The sequence below is a fragment of the Calidris pugnax genome, unplaced genomic scaffold (assembly GCF_001431845.1).
Source record: "Calidris pugnax isolate Ruff unplaced genomic scaffold, ASM143184v1 scaffold211, whole genome shotgun sequence".
Classification (NCBI taxonomy): Eukaryota; Metazoa; Chordata; class Aves; order Charadriiformes; family Scolopacidae; genus Calidris; species Calidris pugnax.
The window spans coordinates 1,464,102-1,488,403 of NW_015091083.1; the positions used below are offsets into that span (position 1 = coordinate 1,464,102).

Sequence of the window (24,302 nt, forward strand, 5' to 3'; positions counted from 1 at the left end):
ATCTGATTATTTTCAAGGCATCTGTAACACGCACAAAAAAATAATCTGTGTAGCAGGACACAGCTATGGATTGGTCGAGCCTGGAAACGACTAAAAGCTTTTGTTCCAAGTTCTACAAGTCAAGAAGGTTGTGCAATGAACAAGAGATATCCAGAGTTCCTGATGCCCCAAGAACTACTTGTACTTACTTGTGCACCAGAGAAGAGCAAAGCAGCTCTCATTAAGGGGCTGGCTGAACTATGAGTTAGTAGGAACATCTACGCCAGGAAAACAGCTTCTACCCCTAAAGGCAGGATTCTCTTGCAGCTTCTTCGCCACCCGTTTGATGCTCTGCTTTCACTGCTCCATGTGGGTTCAGCAAGCTGGTCAGGAAATACCAGCAACAGCTGGCAATGCTGACTTGTTGCATCAACCCCCTTTTCCTCAAATCCCCAGGTGATCTACGTTTCTGCAAACCCATGGCCCTCCACTAGAGCCACCAAGACTGCCAGAGGACCATTCGGCACCAGTCTGCAAGCAGGAGCATCAGGGAGACAGAAGAGCTCCAAGAAAATGCAACTCTGGAGCAAAGCAGGGGAACTGCTGCCCCAGAGCAGGCGGTGGTTGGCCACCACCTCTGGGCAGGGACAGAAAGCACGCAGCCGCGCTGTTCTGCTCCTCACCTCCTCCCTGATACAGCCACACGCCTGCAGGACACATCACACACTGAAAACACCAGTGAATTCCTGAGGAAAGAGCTGTGTTCCTGTCAGCTGTCACCAACTGTTTGCCGGTCAAGCTCCTACTACAAAGCAAGCCCTTAGTACCACAGCCAGCCTCCCTGTGACCCAGCTTCCAATAACCCATTTCCATATGGTACAGTACAATTAAAAATCCCACAGAACAATCCACCTCAGTACTCAAAGTGTCACCTTACACCAAAGCTTTTGTGTTCAGTCTTCCGTGAACTAAAAGCACATGTCTGACACGAGAAACTGAGCATTACTACAGGCTTACCCATTTTTAAAAGTGATATACACTCTGTACATGAGACACAGCTGGCCTTTAAGAGAGACTGGACGTTATAAAAACAGAATTACAAGTATTATTGTTTAATTCTACACTTAATTCTCTGCTAAGAATACAGAAGGGAACCAAGATGAAGGCAGATTCCACGACCTGATCTGCAGTCTAGCAAATTATGGAAATGCGTTTGGAAGGGTTTCTTTCTAAAAATTCTTCATTTCTGTGAGGGTGAGAGATGGGCCAAACCATTATGATCAGATTCACCCGCCCGTTTCCACTAGTGCTCCCACAACTGAGTGGTCACCTGTAACTCAAGCTCTTGCTCTTCTGGGTAGAGAGTGTAGGACTTGGCATGAAAATACTTTGCGGCCAACAGCGATTCAACTCATCCAACAGCACATGTTTTACGTGGCAACTTCTGTTTCTACACCCCTAGATACAAAAACTCCAAACCTTAATCCACGGTTGAGTAAAAACACAAATACGACAGACCAAAGTGCTACACAGTTATGCCAACTATGACATTTTATACCTGCTTCAAAGAAAAGGCTTATAAATGAGCCGATTTATACATACAAACAAGTTCATTGTGCCCAGAAGTTTCCTAACATTCTTTTATTAAAAACCAAAAGAGCCAAAGATTGCCCTGATGCTCTTCATTGTTATAAAGCAGACTCTGAAGTATTAAGTGAACTATGTATGAGCAAAGAACTCCAACTGATGCAGAGTTTAAAACTAGGTTTACAATTTCCTATTTTATTGGCATGGATGTATTTCTAAACTTAAAAACCCTCCTGGCAAGTTATCTCAATTTCTTATGACAAAATTTCTCACAACACACAAATATTTACAACATATACATATTTTTTCAGTCTTTTACAACTGGTTCTTAAAAGACAAACAATTTATAGGTTACCACAGAACAAAAGCTGTGACTTAGTTGTTTTTAATTTCATAAAACTATCATAAGTTAAAGTGAATAGATTTTCTTTAAATTCCTTGTAGCATTTTACAAGTGCAACAAAAATATGAAGAACCAATTTAGGATAGCTGCAGTTCATTGGATAAATGTTGCCCATTGTAATCACATTATTTCACAGCAAATTCTTGAAAAAATAAGCACCAATCATTCTTGCAAAGAACAATTTTATCTAAAAGTATTGAAAAGTGTTAAATACAAGGTGTTTAATTTACATAACAAGCAATAAATACACCATATCCAAACTTTTATTCTGCATACTGCTACCCTTGTACATATAATGTACTAAAAAGTCAGCAAATTGTCAACACCTTTTCTTTTTTTTTTTTCCTCTTTTTTTAAAGAAATCAATTTGACTTCCAACCAACGGTTTGCTACTATAACAAAGGCCACAAACAGTACGTCTGGGACAGCATACAGTGTTAAAACTGACAAACTCCGAGGGGGGAAAAAAAAACATCTAGCAAATAAATCGAAAAGCTGTAGATCATTGCTGGTGATATTAACATATACTAGAAAACCTTAATATGCTGCTACTATGATTTATTTTTTTTTAAATTGTTTAGTCAAATGTAGTAAGAGCAAACTAATGCTCTTACTAATCAAAAATAATTATGTAGCCTCACTGTATTCTCATTGTCCTGCATGGAAAGATTTGATGCAATTTCATAACTTTGCTTGAGCCTTTATTTTACAACAGAGCATTACCTCTAACTCAGAATTGCACATAAGAAGGCTATTAAAAAGTACAATAAAAATCTGCACAAATCAGACTTAAGAAGAGTCAGTATGCTGTACACTTTCTACAATATTATGTTGATAGGTGAATAAACAATTAAGAAGTGCTGCCACTAAGTTTTTCAGAAAGTTCTTCAGTTGAGGAATAATCAAATGGAATTTTTGTTGGTTTTTTTTTGTTGTAGGGTGGTTGTTTTTTTTTTTTTTTTCTTTTGCTTTTTTTTTTTTTTAAAAATGACATCCAGGTCAGTTTAAGACCTATAAGCTTATGCATTGAGCCTTAAAGACTGATCTTCTCTCCTCCTGGAAGAAATATCAATATCTATTGAATCCTTGCCAACAATAAGCCTTAATCTCTTCGCTGGAGGAAGAGGAATAAAGTCATCAAATTCATCATCATAGTCATCCTCCTCTTCATCATCCTCTTCTGATGAAGATTCATCTGCTGTTTCCTCTTCATAGTGACCATAATCATCTACTTCCATTCTCGACTCCAAAAGGGAGAGAGTTTCACTACAACACACACCATTTTCATGAAGGTCCTCAGGGTACGTCCCTCGGTTTTCTTCCTCTCGTTTTAACTGTATTTTTAATTTTGTTGAACTATTGCCAGATCCTGAGTTAAACCCATTATTTAGCTTTGCTACATATAAATTATTATCTTTTTCATGGTCTTTACTTAATTTGATGCTTATTTTTGAAGAATTCATTCCATCACTTTCTTGGTCATTTGCCTTGCTACTGCTATCATGGCGTCTACGAAGAGTCAGTTTAGGAATCCCAGAGCTATTTTCAAGGATAAGTTGTGCATCATACCTTGTGATTCGTCTTTTCTTTTTACTTTTTGCAGTTCTAAAGCTGTCTTTTGCTTTAAAATTGTCAGACGTTACAACAGAGCAGCCACCAGACCCAGGGATACAGTCTTTATAGCCAACAGGCGTGTCCACAACATTATTCCTCTCTCCGAGTTCTGAATGAGAACTGATCAAATCCGGTACTTCATCTTTCACGGGTGTATTGTGCGTAGTATCAGTTTCTTCTACTTTTGCCGGTGGTTTCACAAGTTTTCCTTGTCGAGATTTCTTTTTTGACACGCCTGCATCATTTTTCTGGCACCTAATATCCCCTTTATGTGATGGTCCATGAGCCACGTCATTTTCATTTGTCACATGGGACTGCTGCTCCAAAACGTCCGATTGCGTTCCGGTCAAATTACTCTTATAGCTATCCAACCTATTTGGTTCAAGCTTTATGTCAGAGGTCTCCTTCAAATTCATTCTTGTTCTCATTGACCTCCTGGTTATGTATGTGCAGGGTGGTACATCACCATGCTCATGAGCACCTTTCACAGAATTCAGTTTATGTTCTCTTGCTGCATGCCTTGTTAAGCATCCACTGGAGACTGCAACTTTGACTGGTCCCTCCAATTCTTTATCCTTTTTAAGGGGCAAGTTTTTATACAAAACTACTTTAGGCTCTTTAAGAACTAAATTTCCCATTTCGAGCTTTCTAGAAGCATTCTTTTGCTCTGGCCTTTTGCACTGATTTCTCAACTTTATCTTTGAAAGTAAAGGCTTTGCAGGCTTTTTCAGTCTCTTTGGTACCCTGGAATTATTTATATGAGTTAGTTTAGATGAGGTAGAATTTGATGATGCTGGAATTCTTGATATAGACTGTCTTGTTAATGTTCTATTTTTGCTGTTCTTTTTTACACCAATTGAAGATTTTCTGTTAGCTGCAAAAGAAAGAAGTGGTTTTGTTATGACACTGCTTTACCCTGAGTTTCCCCACTCCCAAATACTGTAGTTACTTCATTCATTTTAAACACTTCACCAAAATCTGTGGAACAGGCTAGACAGCACACAGGGAGGAGCAAGACTGCTTAACTTTCAGCTCAGACATGAAAGGAATTGTCAAAAACACCAGAAGTACACCTAAATTCTGGGTACACTTCCCTCACTGCTCCCAACATACCAAGTTTGGATTTTACTGAATTTCTTCTACTGGTTTTTATGGGGTTTTTTTGTTTGTTTGTTTTTAAATCCATCTCACATTATCCACGGTTTTTACTGAGTATTATTCTAGCAAAATCTGAGGATCAGCACATTCTAGTATTAACCCTAGATTTTTTTTCCCTACAGGGAGAGGAAAAAGAACCCAAACTCCTTAACTACTAACCCTTAACTAACTCAGATATCCAGTTCTTTGTCACCTGATATGGTAAGCAAAGGAGTTTAGTCTGCTCAAGCAAAGCTGCAACTCTAAAGCTTTGCAATTAGACATCACAAAAGGGTTTGGGGAAGTGTTTATTTCTTTTTTGTTGTTTTGGGGTTTTTTTTGTTTGTTTTTTAAATGACAGCAGTAAACAGGAACCAGGTGAAACCACAATATTTTACGTGGCTCCAAACCTGTTCACTAGCTAAGTCAAAGTTTAGGCAAAATATAGGTAACTTAAACTGGAGGAGAGGGGAAGTAAATAAATGACACTCACTACTCCATAAAGAGAAGCCTCTCAAGAGCATCAGAAACAAAAATCCCTTCTGATTTCTTTAGAGACTACTAACTGTGCACTTTCACTTCAGAACAGGTACCTAACTATGAGTCCTGGATGTGGAGATGGAATAGCTGTCCAATTAAAAGGATCTCTAAAGGAAATTATTATTTAACAAGATCTACTAAGAGTATTTATTTTAAAACTGTTTTCCTAGAGAATGCAGATAACTCAAACTATGTAAGTTTTCTTTCCTAAACCATACTACTGCATGTGATAGTTTACCGTATTTTGAAATTTGTTATTGATAGAACTTTAACTGACATGTTTAGAAATATGACACTGACTATTTACTTTTGATATAAATAAAACAAAACAAGGATATACCCCTATTGTTCTGGCAACACTTAAAGAAAACTGAATTTGCTATTTAAATTGCCTTCAGATTCCTGAGTAAGTTACAGCTTTAGAGACCGGTATCTGAGATGCATCTCAGCACCAAGAGAGGAATTCCACCACAGTAAAAGCTTTTCATGTTTTTTATGAAACCTTTCATCCTGCACTCCAAGCTTTTCCCCTTAACTTACTTGCATTAGATTTTTCCTGAGTGGTATCTGCATCAGTGTTAGAGCTGACGGACTGGCTGTCTGAGTTTTTGCTGCTATCACCCAACTTTTTAAGTCTGTTCAATCGTTTATCTGTTTCTCTCAGTCCATATTTACTATTAATCACAGGAGTAGGCGCTGGCAGTCCCACTCTTGATTTAAAAGCACCAGTTCCACGTCTACAAAGAAAAAGAGAACAAAACGTATTAGTAACTATTAATATAAACTTAGAATTCTTTTCATATACAATCCCAGATATACTTGGATAAAGCATACCAATACCCACTGAATTTATTAGCATTTTTTGAACTGTTTTAATAAGAGATCTATATACTTATCTCATTTTAGTAAGATGTGCAGAAAAACCTTCCATTTATTTCTTGCAAGAAGAAAAATCACAAATGTAGGTGTCCCTTGCTTTATATGTCTTTTTTAGTATCGTTTCATAGTCAAATTATACAAGTGAAAATTATATACCACAGTTTGAAATACTATTTATATATTAGCGTAGATAACAACTTAATTTTTTTGTAATCACATCAGGCTAGTAAAAAATTACCAGCTTCAGGTACAATGCTTGTTACTGCATCATCAAGAGTTGAAAAGCACAGAAAAAAGAATAAAGTTATCAAATAGTTCTGTGTTCCTTTGTTACTGAAAGAGTCCAATATGTATCTACCATGAAAATGAAATGGCTGAGCAAACCTCATTATTTTTATTTTTCTTTTAAAGTAACCACTGAAAAGCATGAAGATGAAGAATTCCTCTACTTGCACTTCAAGCACTACTACCAGGATTGCTTTCACACTTTTTAATAATCCAGGATGCCTGCAGTTCACAGATTTAGGGAAGACAACTTTAGTTTGGATTCCAGTGTGTTGTACTGGAAGAAGATCTACAAAACTCAACCAAAAGTGCACCAAAAAGATCAGACAAGATCTCAAGCTCCACGAGGTTAATTAATATTCAGACACAATACTTGTTCTCAACCTAATATTTGTTTGGTAAGGAACATTCTTTCAGTTTTATTTTGAATGCTGCAAGTTGCAGGCATCTTAAGATACTAGACTGAACTTTGCACAAGCAACAGCCAATTCTGGTCAGAAAGTAGTAACAGTGCCATAAAAACCACAATTGTCTTCTGACAGGTCACCTTTGGTGCTCAGTTAGCCAGCATGAACAGCAGGCTCACCTAAAAAGAATACATGCACATATGTAAAGATATGCAAATTTTCTTGGTGATGATTTTTGGAGGCTTGAAAAAGAATTGTACAGTGCCAACCTTCCCACAGCTCCCAAATGTACCCACAGATTCTTAGAAGTCTAGCATTTTAACATCACAAACCAATACCCTTTACAGCATAGTCAAAATTGGGTCATTTATAGATTTTTTTTGTGGTGTACGAAGATTCAGTGTTAGTAAGGACTCATTTTTCCTTGCTCAACTCCCCTAAATTCAAACATCTCATATTTGATTGATGTAACACAGACTTGTGACTGAAAAGCAGATTCCTAAAGTTAGAACTACCCAAATGTTAGCTTTAAAATACAACATTTTCATGTACTTGAAATACGAAGATGAAAGATAAGTGAAAATGTCTGGATACCAAAAATTTGTTTTTCCTGAAAGAGAAAGTATATCCGTATTACATTAAAATCAACAATCGAAGAAACCTGAGCAAAAAGAAACATGTAACTCCATGTAACAAGGAAAGAACAATCATGGTGCCCATTTCTTCAATACTAAGCAGCTCCCAGGACTGAAGCACATTTTCACTTGCAGCTCTCCAGATAAATCTGAGACCGTACCCTTCACCTTGGAATGATCTACTGACATTCTATGAGCTTGGAGGTCCACACCAGAAAGTTTTCCCTTGAATTGTATAAACTGTTAGTGACCAAACTAGCTAGTAAAAATGAAGGTAGGATTATTAAGCTATTGATATGGAGGTGCACTAAGCTATTTCTTAATATGATTAATATTTTGTTCTTTACAGGATTTTTCTCTCTACAGTTAGGTTAAGCAGTAACAGAACTGGTTTATGTTCTGCGTAGTTCCTCCTGGAACTAAGCAAAGCTCACAAATAATGTCGAGCCTCCACGCTCACAGTAAGTTTTAACACGGCAAAATCCAACTATGGAATTATTTCAACTGATCTTGTGAAGAAACTAGGTTGGAACTGCACACGTAGAAAGTACTGTCCAAACCAGCAGATCTTTATGAATCCACAACCCCCCAAGTTCTAATAACATATGGTGAAAACTACTTTGCCCATTCCCAGCAGAAGAGGAGAGCTTCAGGTCAACACAGAAAACATTATTGAAATTTGCTTTTTTTAGTACCAAGAAAACCCCAAAAGTTGAGGGCCAGTTGCTAATGGTCTTGTAGCAGCTACAACTGCTTTTCCTTCCAATTCTACTTTATTCAGTACAAATATTTTTAAGAATCAACATTTCTTTTTTGTTATTCACCTTTGGATTATCTACAAAACTGAGCATCAAAAGAATAAGAGGATGCAGGAGCTGTCAGGAAACATGACCACTCAGTAACAACATTAAAAAAACAATCATTACAACAAATAGGCAGGAAGCAATTACAATGTGTCCAAAATCTGGGTACTTGTAATCAAGGACTTTCAGTTTCACAAAAGATATCATGAATATGCCTAATTCCATTTGAAACTTATCTGCATCAATTCATACCTTTCACAGGTGTAACATTCGCAGTATTCATTATTTTCTCCAAAAAACCCATCTCCATAGTAACAAGAGATTTCTTCTCCAGGTTCAATATCTCTTAGAGCTTTCACACATGCCGTATCTCTGCCCGTTGATACAAACTGGGGAAGGAGATGACAGGAAGGGGGGGAAATTAATCATTAAGGTTGAACAGTTTGAATAAGAAAAAAAAAAAAAAAAAAAAAGTTGGGTAGGAAAAGGGGTAGGGACAAAGGTAAAAAAAAAAAAAAAAAGTGGGGTGCTTTATTTATTTACTTTATTTTCTTGCTTACCTTACAGTTAGGTCTGCAATCTGAAAAAGGTCCAAAAGATAAAGTCAATTAACTGTTGATAAGACCTGAAACATGAATAGTTGTAGATATCTAAAGTAAGGATTCACTCTGACTTCAATAACTGTAGAATCTCAACTAAATACTGGGAGTTATGATAGTATTGCACAAAGCTATACATCAAAAGATCCCTATTTTCATACAGTTTGGTTTCTGAGCCCTTCCCTATGCTATCACAAATGTTCAGTTACCCTCCTCTTGAAGGTAATACGATTTTTCTTAAATCCTACCTGCTTTTCCTTCAGCATGCAAATGCAACAGGATCAGATAAACCTCTGTGCAAAAGGTTCACTTAAGAAATACATTGTTGTTGACCAAGTTCACAAAGAATTCAGGTTAACCCACAATATGCTCCACTATAATTGAGCTCCAAAGTCTCTGTAAAGGAAGAAGGCATCACTGCCTAGGCCTTCTGTGAGTTTCCCAGTTCACAGCTGATTAGCTCTGGTCTGGGAAAATCCCAACAGGATTTCGATCCAGTATGCCCGATTCAGACATTTTCTCTAAAGTTCTCTGATGTTCAGCTCACCTATAACAACACTTCTGAGTGGAACTACTTATGTCCTTTAACATGCTTCCTATACTTAACTACTCACCATGATTGATAAATGCAGCAGGACCAAGCCACAGTTGTGCACAGTTTTTCCGTGTGGAATACATGACACTGAAGTCATTTTCCCCATGTCTCAGCAGCATGTTTTCTTCCATTTCTGAGAGCTCAGCAATACAGCCCACAAGTAATTCGATTTTATCATTTCGTTTCCTTTAGTGTAAAAAAAAAAAAAGAGTAGCAGAAATAAGAATATATATGCCAAAATCACAAAGTTATATCACAGAAATAAAAGTTGTCAATAATGGGAAGTGTTTTGTAAACCATTTCTCAGTCCCTATAAACCTCATGTTTTAATTCAGTCAGAGACAGGATATTAGGCCAAACAGACCTTTTATCAGACAGGAAATAAATGTTTTTATGCTACTATATAGAACCAATTACATCAATTCTGACAGACATTACCACCATTGTTTCTACAATTTCCTGAGACTGCAAGCAAGAAATTGCAGGAGTTGATTACTTCATCTTCTGCAGTTGTTAAAACCAAAAGCAAGATTTTTTAATTTGTGCACAGTCCCTCCCCATCAGTGCTTAAGAGATTTTGACTTCCTCCAGCTGCTCTTGTTTGCATTCCCTATACTTCTTCCTTTGGCTAGGAAAACACAGCATAGTGAAGATGCTTAGAGCTCCATGGCTTCTTAAAGAAGGCCCAGTATTGACTAGAAAAAGGCCACAATTTATACAAGATGTCTTCCTCTGTCACGAGTAGTTCTTCAGCATCAAACTGATCCTTGAAATAGACCACTTGGAGGGTGGGCCAGGGGATGACGATGACAAAACGACCAACAAAAGCCAACAAATCCATGACATTATGTGCAGACAGCCTATCTGCCACTGTACTCAATGCTCAGCCTAGGAAGAAGTTACCTTGCAAGGGCACCGTTTCCACTGCTTTTTAGAGTGTCCATTTTAAACTTTGGCCAGATTACTCTGACACAGATGAATATAGAGATACTAAATTTACACAAAGGACACAAACTAGAAGCCAAGCCTTTTACATGCAAAATTCTCCTTTCATAGAGAGTGCCGAGAACTCTATTAGTTTTGAGTCTCAACAGTTTTCCAGATATTGGCTGGGTTAAGAAGCAGCCCTCCTGCCTTGCTCGCTCTCAGGTCACTCAAGATTTTGAGCATGGAAAGTTAATTAATTTCCAACATACCTAAATACTCCAAACAATCAGCCAAGGGGAAAATTCAAACAACAAAAATAAAATTAAAAAAAAAAAAACAACCCCAAAAATATTGATTATATCATGGTTGTGGAACTTCCAGCTATGGTCATGAAGAGCTACACACTTGGCCTCAACCTTCTTAAAGCTTAACTCTCCAACACACCACGGCCGTAGCCCCGCAGTTAACAGCACGCTTACTGGCTACGCTGCCAGAGTAATGTCTACCCACTCGATTCTGGCCCACGCACAATAGCATGTCATCACCTCACATGTGCTGGTATGACTATGTACTGCCACAAAGCAAAACAAATATAAATTATGGGGGGAGGGGAAAATAGATTTTAAAATCTGAATTAACCCAGGGATCTGCTAGTCATACTTATTATATAATGAGACTCAAATGTGCCACTGGGCTTCCAACTTTGTGATTCCAGGAGAAATTTATCTTGCACAATCAAAACATGCAAACAGCACTCTTCAGTTTCAGAGAGGTGAAAAGCTAATTTTCCCCACAATTACTTGTTGTGTAACAAATCTGGCATAATGAGTCTTGACATGTTCGTGTTTCTCACAGGCAGCCAACAATTCACGACTATAGGAAAATAATTATCTGACTGAAAATAAGGTTAAAAAAACTTGTATACTGAAAATGGTATGGCTATGTCCAAATATACAAAGGAATATTTTACAGATGCATGTGTTGTGTGTTTAGTACTTAGCAAAAACAGACAGCAAACTTAATTTGTAAGTAGAAATACAGAACTTTGTATTTCGCTGGTTGCAGCTTTAATTCTAAACCATACGTTTTTAGTATCTTTTTTGGAATCTTTCAAAATAACTGACAGAAACAGAACGCATGTATTTCTTACCATTCTTTTGTTGCAACAATTTTGGCTCCATTTTGCTCAGAAGAATACCGATTGCAAGGCAGGATCTCAAACCCACTGTCAGTTGCAAACATTCGTAAATAAATAAATACCTGTGAAGAAAGAAAACAGTACTCTTCTGTTACAAGCAAATCAAAAGCAGTAAGGAACTTTCTATAAAAATAATGAAAGTCAGTGAACTACACAAAAAAAAACCACAAAAAATGGATATTGCAATGCGATGTTGTTTGCTGAAATGCATTGCTAATTATAAATTTTAGCTATACACATTATGTTAAACTTACTTCTTCAAAGTGACCTGCAGGAACCCTTCCATGGATAACAAAACATTCAAAGAGTTTAAAAAAAATTTAAAGATGCCTCGAATGCTATAAAATTGGCCCAACCAACAAAAATGTGTAATTTCTTCTTAAAGTCACTGAGTAGTTGCATTCAAGAATTCCGCTCGCATCTTTAAGAACCACAGAGACCCAACAACTTCCTGGATCCAATTTTATTCTTTCCAGTTCTGAAAAATGTATTACTTCTATGACAAATCTACTGAACTCAGGGATTACTCCATCACTTCTTTTTAGTAAAAGCGCAGTTGTATTACTCAAAAAACACTTTGGGAATTGCTGCCTACCTTTCTACACTACTAGATTTGATGCACTTTAAAGTAGGCCAAATTCCTTTTGGTTGTATCTGAGAACAATGCACTCACTCCTGAAGGAGTTTTCTTTTATTTTTCCCCTCCCATAGTGAAGAAATACTATGATTTCCCTACAATTTTGAGAGGCAACAACCTTTATGCAAAGTGGCTTTGGGGTGTGGAAAGTGGAGGAAGACCAATAACACTCCCACATAAAGCCCCTATACCCAACGCAAGGGAGGTATTTTGAGGTAGCAAGGCTTCTCTGTTTACCTTTGTCACACAATTTGATTTGCAATAACTGTAAGTTAAAAAAAAACAAAAAACCACCAAACCCAAAACAAACAAAAAGCCCCCAACCAACAAAAAACAAACAAAAAAAGGGGGAGGGGGGAGAAAATCCCTTCTGAAGAATGAAAGAAGTCATCGAAACTTCTGTCTCTCAGAAGTATGTCTTTTCTCTTCTGCTTGTGACTTAAGCCAACAGCAAAAGTGGCAAATGTATTTTCCTTTCTACATGTCTATTAAATAAAAGGCAATGGTAAGATAATTAAAAAAAAAAAGTGGTGTTGTGGAGGAAAGCTAGCTGGGTTTTAAAAAACAAAGGAAGTTTCTGTTAAAAAGCAATCAAACAAACAATGTGTAACAGAGCAGTGGATTAGTGTCCTTTACTATTGCTACACTCCTAAGAAATTTTTACATTTTCTTAGCCTTTCAACCATCTGAAAAAGCACATTAATTACAAATACACCTACATGTTCCTTGAACAACCTTTCCTGCATTTTGTTCTTGTTAAGAAAATAGTGCCGGGCCCAGTCACCTGACGTCAAGGACTTGAAGGCTTTTTCTAAGTGCTCATCTTTCTTGAAACGTTCAATCACCTCTTTTAGTTCTTCTTGCCTTCCTTTAATAGGTCGAAATCTGAAATAAAGAATAAAGCTATTCCAGTCTTCACTGTTACTCAGTCACAATTCTTCCTCACAGTTACTTGCAACATACAGTTCTTTTGCTAGCCATATAACATATTTAACTCCGAGCATAAAGAAACTGACTATTATGCACTCAAATCACAGGCCCTCATTTTCTGAGATAATGGTAGAGGTAAGGTAAAGCCATGCATGCTACTTGGAATGTTAAAACCCTCCATTCTGCTGAGAAAACAATTTATTTATAAAACAAATCTCTGATAAGATTAACAAAACAGAGTAATCATTTCACTGTTTTTGACCTTCTCATTTGAAACAAAGTAGCTAAAGAACTCCTATATATAATACAAGTGTTATCATCCTTACTTCCCTAATAAATTTACTATCATTAAAAGCTCATGTGCCAAAAAAACTAACAAATACAATGGATGCTGTAAGTTTCCTACTTTAATACCAGTGTCAAGGGATCTATGCACAGTTCTGCCTTTTGTAGCTGACCATATGATTTTAAATTTAAGCCCTTGACAGCCTCACAGACTACAGGAAATTAGCACAACTGAAAAGACAGAGTAAGAAATTTCAAAACAGAAACAAGTGTAACTATCTTGAAGAGTGATTTTAAATAAACTTTTGCCCACCTGAAAACCTTATTATATTGACAAATCCACTCCACGGGTTTATGTAGATTGCAAACTTAACATTTGCAGTCATATAAAACACCTATCTTAATGACTACACAAGAAGTATCTATAAATAGTAACACACATCATAGATACTACATCTGTAGAAAACTGAAGTTCCACAAATTAGTGTGATAAGTATTTTTCCCCAAAATACAGGCTACGGGAAATAGGTAGCTGAATATCACGAGTAGATAAAATATGAAAATAAACCCCTGTACATTAGCAGAGAATTCTGCTTCCTTCCCAAAGCTTGAGATTTAAGAAATACCATCCTTCACATACACAACAGGAAAAAACTGGTTACAGAAAAAACCTGTATGACTACAAGAAGCAGGAGCTCCATTTCTGAGCTGCAAAACCAAGAGAAAGCAGAACTTAATTAGAGATTATGTCAAATCTCTACAAATTGTCTTTGGCTGAGCACATACCCATATATGCTCCATTTTGGGGTGGAGGTGGGTGTATGACACACCCTAACGGACTCGTCACATGAAAAGATTAAAGATTTTGTAGGGTCATGAGAAACAGTTTTCTGCAGCTTCTTTTACAACTGACACCTTTTGCTTACACAGCATACGACAAACGTTAAACAAGCCAAGAGCTTTTGATTAAATGCATAAGACTAAGTCCTATTACACATTGCTTGCAGTGTGTTACCACGCTGATGTTACTTCCTCTTACTTACCAAATGAAGCCTGTATTTGCTGATTAAAGAGAACAAGGGGAAATAAATTCCTGAAGTTGGTGGAAGGAAACCTCATCAACTCTCTCACTAATACCCTGTTTTTTAAACTACCATATCACTTGGTTTATCCTCATCTTAGAACATTTCAAGTAACTTCTTTTCAGATGACCAACTAAGATTTGTTTCTTCTATGCAAGTTAAATGAAGGAAACAAAATACCTGAACTGTTACACATCCCAATTTTATTTCACCTTGTAAAACAGTAAAAGTTTAATCAGAAATAACTAGTAATGATGAGGATTCAATTTGCTTCATTAGAAGTAAAATGTTGTATTTATGCTCCTGATACAATTAAGACAGACCTCCTAACAGCAGTATCACCTCTGGCAGCAGTGCAGGTTATCAGCATTCCATGCTACTGCCTTTACATGTTCTCTACATTCTCCATCTGAAAAACCTTGTAAGGCAATGACTAAGCAACCTTTTAGATCTTTTTGATTATGGCAAAAATTATCAGCATAAATCTGTGAGCTTTCAGAGAAGAAGATACAGTAAGAAGTTCTGAGAAGACATTTGGTAAGTTTTCTTCTTGCTGGGATAACATCTAACAAGAGTCAGTCAAGAAAGAGATGCTCACTTAGAATTGTAGCACGTACCGCACCAAGAAGTTTCAAACCAAGTTCTTTATTAAAGAATCTACTTAACCCATCTCCTCCAAAAGCCTAACAAGCTGCTGAAAACTCCCTTCAGACTACAGATGTATGATTGTTATTATTTTTATTTATTAGTACAGCAAAGCCTCCCTCAACCTGCCAGTCAGCTACAAGAAGAGTATCTCCCACTCTTCCCAAAACCAGAAAGACTTCTCCCACATTTGGTAGTCGTAACACACAGAGCTTACTCAGACATTAAGGAGGGGGAGACAAAAGAAAAATCAGGCCAGATGCTAAGCCCAAACAGTGGCTCTCATGATCTTTAGAAAAAGAATCAACACCCTGCATTTTCTAGCAATTAGAAGCACATCTTATAGCCCCAAAGTCACACTCATACTTCAGGTCTTTCTCAACATGCCATCCTCAGATGCTGACTAGCTGTATGACTAGCTACCTTAGGTAGCTCAGAACCTGTCCCCAACCCTTTAGAAGTCACCTGTCTACCTCCATGGATTACATGCAGCAGGTGTTTTCACCAGTTCTTGTCTCAAGCATTCCATGCTGCTGGTCTAGCAGAAACTCATGTAATATCATTCATCAGAAGCAGAATGGTTAGTGTGTGCCCAAGTCTTTAAAAGGCCAAAAAGGCTGGAAGTGGGAAGGGGGTGTACGGATTGTAACCCACCACAAACACTGAGAGGTGGGATGAATGCGACGCTGTATGCCAGGCATTTCAAACTCGAAACAGGAACTGGGTTGTTCAAAGAACCCGACTCTTGACACCCAAAGGTTCAAAAAAATTAATACCCAGGACCTCCTGCAGCACCTCCATCAAAACGTTGTACTGATATTTTTTTATGTGGTGACAAGAGATGATGAGAAAAGGTAACCAGGAATCAAAAAAAAAGGAAGGAGTGTCCACAAGTACACGGAAAGATGCTGGAAACCAACATGTGACACTGAAAAAAAATTTACACATCTCCTGGAAGAGTCTACGTGACTGAGCACCACTATGAAGAGAGTCTGAAAAGACCCCACAGTTAAATGTATTTATATAAACTGAGCCAAAGAAACTGGCCTTTAAGCATCAGTAAAATAGGAGAGTAGTTAAAAGAGGAGAAATAAGAGATATAGAAAGAGCACAAGAAAACCAGCAAAACAAACCAGCCAACCCAGTCTCTAAACAGAGAGTCAACCAACTGAGAATTGTTTATCCAGACTTCTGATTTGCTTTTATGAACAGTACCTTTATTAGATTCCATCATGGAAACTGAACAAGACACTGGTGTTTAATTCTGCTCACAGACACAGACCCCTTGAGCCACCCTACAAACAGCTTCAGGGGGCAGGTAACACAGGAAGTCTGCTGCAAAACAGTCTGCTGGTTAAAGTAAGCCAGGAATGAGAACGTCCAGCTATTGCAGTATCTTTAAAGAAATAATACTAGCTCTTGTTCCTGACAAGCTGCAGAATAGAAATTTTTCACACTTCACTAGGAAATATTTATTTTTCCCTGGTCAACAGGATCCAAAAAAAGTTATGGCTATTGCAATTTCAGAATCAGCTGGAAGATGATCTTATCCCAGTTAAGGGCAAACCGAGGTGGTCTCAATAAGGAAGATGCAGGAAAACGGCTTGGGGAAGCAAAGTTCTTTCTCTCTCTCAAGTTTCTCTTACCTCGGGAATACTTAAAGAATCTTGAAACTCCAAGGTATAAAGCCAAAGGTCAGTGAGATGCTTGCCTATAAAGGAAGTTAAAGGAGAGTTTCTGGTAAGTTGAGAAGCACAGTACCTTGCTCAGTCTCAGTCACTGAGAGCAGTGAGTTTGAACAAAAAGGGTAAATTGATCCTGCAAGAGATCCAGTACGGAGCTCTGTATGGTGTACCAGTGCACACTAATGAGATCTACTTCTAAACCTACTTCTTAACTTCTGACTAGAGAACATCAAGAAGGGTGAATTTATCAAAGCACAGCATCCCATTAGCCTCTTAACAGGCACTTAGTCTGAATGGTATTTTTATTTAAGGGGCTATGGGAAGACAGCAAGTTATTGTCCATCTAAGACCAAAGATTCAGCATAAAAACTAGAACTGCAAGGCTGTAAAGCATTCAAGACAGCACAACAAGAGTTGAAAATCATCTCTGTAAGTGGAAAGTATTTATTTAGTTAACATACATTTTTGCTTCCCCCCACCCAACCCTTTAATATGAAACAACTTGTTCTGTGTTTAATCTCCAGTGTTGCTATCTGGAAAAAACCATGTTCTTTAAAGGCCAAAATTCAAAAGGGCATTTCTAATGAAGAAAGTAGTCCATGTTACTTAAATTTCTTGAACTGAAACTATACATGCACTGGTGTGATCAGAACTCCAATACAGCCTAGAACAGAAGTAAAGAATATTCTAACAGCTGCATAATTTCGTTCTCCTTAATATGGTTAGCAAAAAAATGCTTTTTAAAAAATAAATAGGGGGGGACCAAAAAAAAAACCCCAACACTTTTCTTCACTCCTATTCTGACATTCCACATGGTAAATTTAATTTTGCAGTTACCATGATGACTGGATGGAAGCCAATCCACCTTTTGGAGATGTAACTCTTTTTATTGAAGTTAAAGGTGCAACTAGAAAAACTGTGTAAGAGTAAAGTGGTGGGTGTTGTTTTGGGGTGGCTGGTTTGGATTTTTTTTGGGGGGTGGGGGCTATGTGTGTTGGTGGTTATTTTTTTTTCTTTTAAATCCAAAACATTCAGCAGCAACAAAACAGTTACTTCCAACGCCATCACTGTGTGCAATTACACACAGCAAAGGAAGACACCCAGGAGCAAGCTAAAGGACTCTACTGAATTAAGTTATCAGCAGAAATTAAGGAAAATGGAGAAAGCAGATTTTACACAAAAGTCAAACAAAATCATGTTGGAAAGCACACAGACACTGAGGTCTGAAAAATGTAAAAGCTTCATTTTGAAACAGGATGGCACCACCTAAGAGCTGTGTAACTAACCCAGTATCTCCACAGTGCCACAGTGCCACAACACTGGAGTTGAACTATACAGCGGCATAACTTTACTTAGCAGAAGCCACATGACTTATTCTACCCCAAAGCCCAAGATGAATACTGAGCTCTTTAATTATTATATTGAAATGAGCTAAGGAGTGCAGACGAGATTCAGCACAGACCCATGAATACAAATGATATAGAACTGCTTTGCCTTTTTTGTTGTTGATGATCAGTGGGGACAGAGTAATGTACCCTGTCAAGTTCAGGAATGACTGACAGTTTACACCAAGGCCAAGAATTGCTCTTGGGGCAGTGTGAAGAGAAAGCAGCTTCCCGTGCATCATTCTCAAACACTTCATGTTTGCTGCAGAAAACATGGAAATTCTTAAAGCTTGGTCCTTTAGTCTCACATTATCAGACAAAACCACCTGCACCACACACCAGTTCCTAACTTCACTAAAAGCAGCAACATGGAGTTATGAAACAACCCTAGATCCTCCTGAAACAGACTACAATGCATGTAACTTCCTAAATCACTTGCAAACTTAAACAGACGTCGGAACTGCTCTCAGTATTATTCCCTGGCATGATGCTGGTGCTTTAGGGAACCAGGGAAAAACAGTGACTGGTAACAGCAGCAGTATTATCAGGAGTCTAAGATTTATACACTAACACATTTCTATGCAAGACAGCAGGGAGTGGATCAGCCATTAAGGCATGCAAATTCAAGATTCAGGGCTCAGCCTAGGGAAAAGTATCTGAAAATAAGAGATAGTAAGATAAGCAAGAATTCATTTGGCTTTTTACAAGTCTCAGTTTTTATCTCTAGCGTTAGACAGCCTTCAATCAAATAGCTTGCAAAATCAGTTATGTTTTTACAAAAAGGACAGGCATGCAAGACTAAGTAAATCTTACAGTCAGGATAGCCTTTGTCACACACACACACACACACACAGAAAGGATTTGTACAAGAAGCAACGAAATCTCTTAGAACAGCTATACTTGACAAGATAATACTTCCTAATATATGGGGTGTTTTTTTTATTAACTGCTAACCTGCTATTTTGTTGAGGTAAGAGCTACCAGTTTGATGAAAGAATGACCAGGAGCTCTGAAAACAACCTGCTTTCTCTTGGAAATCCAAGAGGATGATTGGGTAAAGCCACTGAGGACATTTCCACAGCTATATTTTATGCTGTCCATCAAAATCCTGCTGACAAGAAGATATTTCAGAGGAATACCGGACAAACTCACTGGGGAACCAGACTGTAATCTTTTGAGAACTAGTTTTCAGCACTTTCAGACACTACCAACTTGACAGCATACAGAGCTAACAGCCCAATTCCCAAGCCGGAGGGTATTCAGGAATTGCAGGACTTTATTTTTATGGCGCCTGGAAAAAAAAAAACACAAAACCAGCCAAAAAAACCAAAACCAAAAAGTAACAATCATGTTCTTGTCACCTCTCTACCATAAGATCCCTAATTCGGTATAAAGAAGATGGAAAACAAAGATGCTCCAACAATAATCTGGGTATTTTACTAGAATATTATGAGCTTTTTTCTTAGAATCAACATACCCTGGGCAAAACAAGAGGTCTTTACAAATTCTTCAACTAAAGAAATGCATGAAGTAGGGAAAGTGCTTATATAGAAGACACTTAAACATACGAAAATGCAGTCTTGGCTTCCACATGTAAGGTGAAGTATAACTTCAGTAAGTGGTCACCAACTTACGCTGGGCTGCTAGTTGCAAAAATACAAACTCCTCTTGTGTTTCCAACAACAAAAGCAGAATGCTGGCACAGTCACTGCCCTCTTGTGTTTCCAACAAAAGCAGAATGCTGGCACAGTCACTGCCACACAGTCTTCACATGAACCAGAACAAGTGAACAGGAAATATTTGCTTGCCTTCATAAACAGCTGCTTTATTTTAAGCATACCTCAATATACAAACTATGTAACTGGTATGACTTCATCGCACTGAAGCGGAAGATGCAACGTAGGCTGTAAATCTTAATTTCTACTACATCATGTAAGTACTGGCATCTGGTATTTTGAAAATGGTCTAGCCTTTCCTTATTTGCTTTCCCTGCACCTTCCCTCAACAATAAATCTCTAGAAAGACTAGAGCTTACTCGATGGAAGGAAGACAACCTAAGCGACACAGCTACAGTAACAAGCAGATGTCATCGCTGTACCAAAAAGATAAACAAGAATTATGCTGATGTCTTTATTTTCATTCATTGCAACAATAGAAGCTCGCTCAGCAGGACATTATGAAAGAGGCAAGATGTGTTTCTGGTAGAGGTTGTAAGCCTCACCTACGTATTGCCCACAGTGCTCCAAAGTGATTAACTATTGTCCTTGAAGACTGCCTGTAACTGTTCTCTGAGTTTGGGAAATGAAGAAATACGTATACATGATGATAGTCTTTGTGTAGTCTTTTGATTCAAATTATTAAACAGGTATTTTAGGTGTTGAAAACATATCAGCAGAAAACAACATTTATGAAAGTAGCTTCTCCACCTATTAAACATGAATGCATCCTTAGCAAAAAGCGTAAGAATTGACTACCTGTGCAGAACCTGTAGACTACTGTTCGTCCAACAAAACAAAAAAGTCTTTTGAACATATGTATTTAGCTCAATTAACTGCTAGAAATACAAAGACACTCCAAAGTGAAATGTAAGAGTACCTAGATCCTGGTTTGGGCACAATGTGCTGCTGTAACCAACAGCACGGAGGGAACAGGAAGAACTCAAGCATTCCCCTAAGACAGATGTTTCACTCTCCAGTGAAAAAGAAAAACCTCTCTGCAGTAAGTCTTTATGGTTATTAGGACCCCGATGCTGCAGCTTCATGTGCAACTCACGCTGTCAGGTTATACCAGTAACCATTTATGTGACGTGGCAAGACCAATTAATCTAGCGGTCATTTTTGAAGCAATCAGCTTATTACATCCATACAAAAATCTATTTAGCCAATACCCTGGTTATGTGAAGTATGGTTATGAGAAGCTGCACAGGTACACTCTTCTTTAAAAATAGCCATGGCAACAGCATGAATGACTGAGCAGCCTGTTTCCCATGATGTGCTACCTGGCTACCCAGCTCTTATTACTGTACAACCATAAGCACATGATTCCTTAGAAACTTACCATTTTTATGTAACTTCTCAATTAAGCTAGCAATGAAGATCTTGTATGCAAATAAAAGCTTAATAGAGATCTATAGAATATACTTATCATCACCAGTACGCCTGTGAAATGGGAAGAAGCATGCAACAACCAAACCCTGAGACCAGAAATACTCAGACAGGTGCGTAACAGCACAAAAGTATGTGCAGTCCTGGCAATAAGGTTCCCAGTAAGCACTTTAATTTATCTTATACATACAGAGCTAAAAGAAAGACCTACAAAAGAGTTACAAACGCAGGCTGCTCTAGAGCTCACAGTTCCAGCCTCACGTGCAACACCATTTTAAAGGCAGAAGCTACTCACAAATTGCCTTTTTTTTTTTTCCATACTTTTGTAAGCATGCAAGAAATCCCACGGTTTTACTCTGATTACATCAACTAAGAAGACTGATTCTTTTCTAGAAAAAGTAAGGACAAGTTACCTAGTATTCATTTTGTGTGTCTGAAAACCTAAATAGGGATCAAGAACCAAACTAGTTGCTAGGTCATCATTTTCACACAGTTCCTTGGCAGACATTCCAGAGGAAGGCACATAACGACTTTGACCCTCAAATCCTGAAGCACCGCTACCTGCAAATAAGAGAGCATAAATTAGATATCATTTAAAAAATGTTATATTTAAAGAATGCTCAGGTTGGAGACAAAAAATATAGAACAATTAAGGAAGATGATAAAATATCTGAAGAAACAGGAGCACAGTTATTTTTTTCCATTCTTGCTTTTATTCATTTACGTAGCAGTCAATGAAGAAAGCATTTTAGAATATACTTTATGGGTGTCTTTAATTTTGGTTTCCTTCTCTCTTCCCCTCCCCAACTACAAACATCTTTCCAGACTACTCAGTTCAATAATGTCTGCCTCTAAAATTTCCAACCTGCAAACATGATGAAGCTATGAAAACTTCAAACCTCATCTTCCTAAAATCTGAATGAACGACTTACTCTGAATTTGTATTTAGTCCTTCATCCCAGATCAATAGTGAAAATAAAAATCCATGTTCCTTAAAACCATTTCATAAAGGCTACTGATATATGCAACCATTCAAAATGGGGTTTACTTCTGCATGTGCATTCACCAAAAGCTGGGCTAGTAAGTCAAATTATATACTATACACTTCCTTCCAATCACACTAATTCTCACTTAATGCCAATCATGTATTTTATACTTATACCAGTTCAAAATTAACTTACATTCAGTTATTCTCACTTAACTTTTAAACTGATCTGAAGAGACCTATAATCCTGAAGTGAGTTAACGCAGCCAACAAATACAAACATAATGCAGACCTCCTTCATGAATTAAGACAAGACAGATATCTGACTTGCAAATTGATAGATGAATCACATACAACATTAAGCTGCATAAAAATTTACATACATCTGCTTGATCTTCTCTCAACTCCATTTTTGCCCATCTTCGGGTTCTCCTTTCCTGCATGCTGCAATTTGGTCTGATTCTGCGCATGGTCATTAGACGACTTGCTTCCACTTCTCCTGCCATTCACCACCATGTTCTTGGATTCTCCCAGCCACTTCATTCCCCCAGACAATCTGACTCAGTTGCATTTAGTCACTTTTCAAAAGGCTTGGAGAAGTGGATGAATAATTTCAGTTCCAATTCCTACTGGAAGCAAAACAAACATGGTTAGAACTTACTGGGAAACTGTTTGCAAGACACAGATGTTAACAAAAAGAAAAGCAGTTCATTAGCACGAGTACACGGAACTGTTGCAAATACAGATATCCAGAGGTGAATTACTGTCCTACAGCTTACAACCACACCTGGAAGCAAAGACGGAATTCTAAAGCTGATAAATTGCTAAGGACAACCGAATTTTGAGAGCTGGACTACACACACATGTATATCTATGTGTTTATATAGGCATACATACACATGGATAAATACACACACAGTTATGTGACTCCAAAAATAGAGTATTTTCAAATGCACACCCAATTAAGATTGTATTTCCTAATAAATAAAAATCTGTAACCTATTTGGAACTCTACAGCGAAGAATGACATTATACAAACATTCTCCCAGAAGTAAAGACGAACACAGTTGAAAAAACTCACGACCATAAAACTAGCAACAGTTTTTGAAATGGGGCTGGGGGAAAACATGTTAAATCTTTATTTAAAAATCAGAGATCAATGATCACCTTCAATGATGATGTAGAGGACCCGGGCTACTATTTTTACTGCTCCATATGACAAGAAAATCAGTCACAACACATTTGGCTCAATGGGTCAGCAGTAAGTTAGATAAGTGCATTCATGAGCAGAGCTGAAATTTTGCAGTACATAAATGACCGGCAACACACATGCTCATTTTTGCCTGCAGTCTCCATGCCTTTTGCATAAATCATTAAAAGAAAGCTACTAAACATTTTGTACACAGTTGTGTCTCACTCTGTGTAAATTGCAGGAAAAAATACAACACTGAGTTACACAACTATTTTACAATTGCATTTATGCATTAGTAATTCATTTACTTGAGGTTTAATTCATCCTCCTCCCTACAGCTTCCTTATAAAATAACAAATTGTGCCTTTTCTTTTTGTATTATTAAAAAAAAAGAGTGCTGATACTCTGCTCACAACAGATAACAGGCATCATGTAACAGGCACTTCAATCTAGTGGAAGAAATTCCCAATAAACTAACTGATGTTTTGAAATAAGTGTCTTTTGTAGAAGTTTTGTTTTTAATCAGTTAACAGCAGCAAAATACTGGATTTCTGTCAGACAGCTATTTAAGGTTAGAGAAACATTTATGGCCAGATGGTTACTAAGTTGTTTTAAAAGATTCAAATAACTGAGGTATGGAGAAAAACAGTACACGAATGACTTAACAGATGTATTGGTTCAACATCTTACTAAAACTACCATCCAGAAATCTACAGGTTTTAGAACTTTTTACGAATTGTCACAGAAGGATAGTAAGATTATTGACAAAGTGAAACAGAATCAT

The 24,302-nt window shown here is 37.5% G+C and overlaps 1 protein-coding gene across 3 annotated transcripts; it reads right to left on the minus strand.

Annotated features, from left to right (window-relative positions):
• Positions 1-1,515: 1,515 nt before the first annotated feature.
• KMT5B (lysine (K)-specific methyltransferase 5B) lies at positions 1,516-23,465 on the minus strand. 3 transcript variants are annotated; one of them, XM_014957598.1, is made up of 9 exons: positions 22,710-23,465; positions 21,755-21,902; positions 12,945-13,110; positions 11,541-11,650; positions 9,483-9,649; positions 8,830-8,849; positions 8,522-8,658; positions 5,801-5,997; positions 1,516-4,457 (listed from the first exon to the last, which is right to left on the minus strand). In XM_014957598.1, the coding sequence occupies exons 1-9, from the start codon at positions 22,867-22,869 to the stop codon at positions 2,989-2,991; spliced, it is 2,574 nt and encodes an 857-aa protein (XP_014813084.1). In that variant the 5' UTR covers positions 22,870-23,465; the 3' UTR covers positions 1,516-2,988. The 3 variants fall into 3 exon arrangements, with proteins under 3 accessions (XP_014813084.1, XP_014813086.1, XP_014813087.1); XM_014957600.1 differs by lacking the exons at positions 21,755-21,902; positions 22,710-23,465 and adding an exon at positions 16,814-16,849; XM_014957601.1 differs by lacking the exons at positions 21,755-21,902; positions 22,710-23,465 and having other exon boundaries at positions 13,010-13,110.
• Between the last annotated feature and the right edge of the window lie 837 nt (positions 23,466-24,302).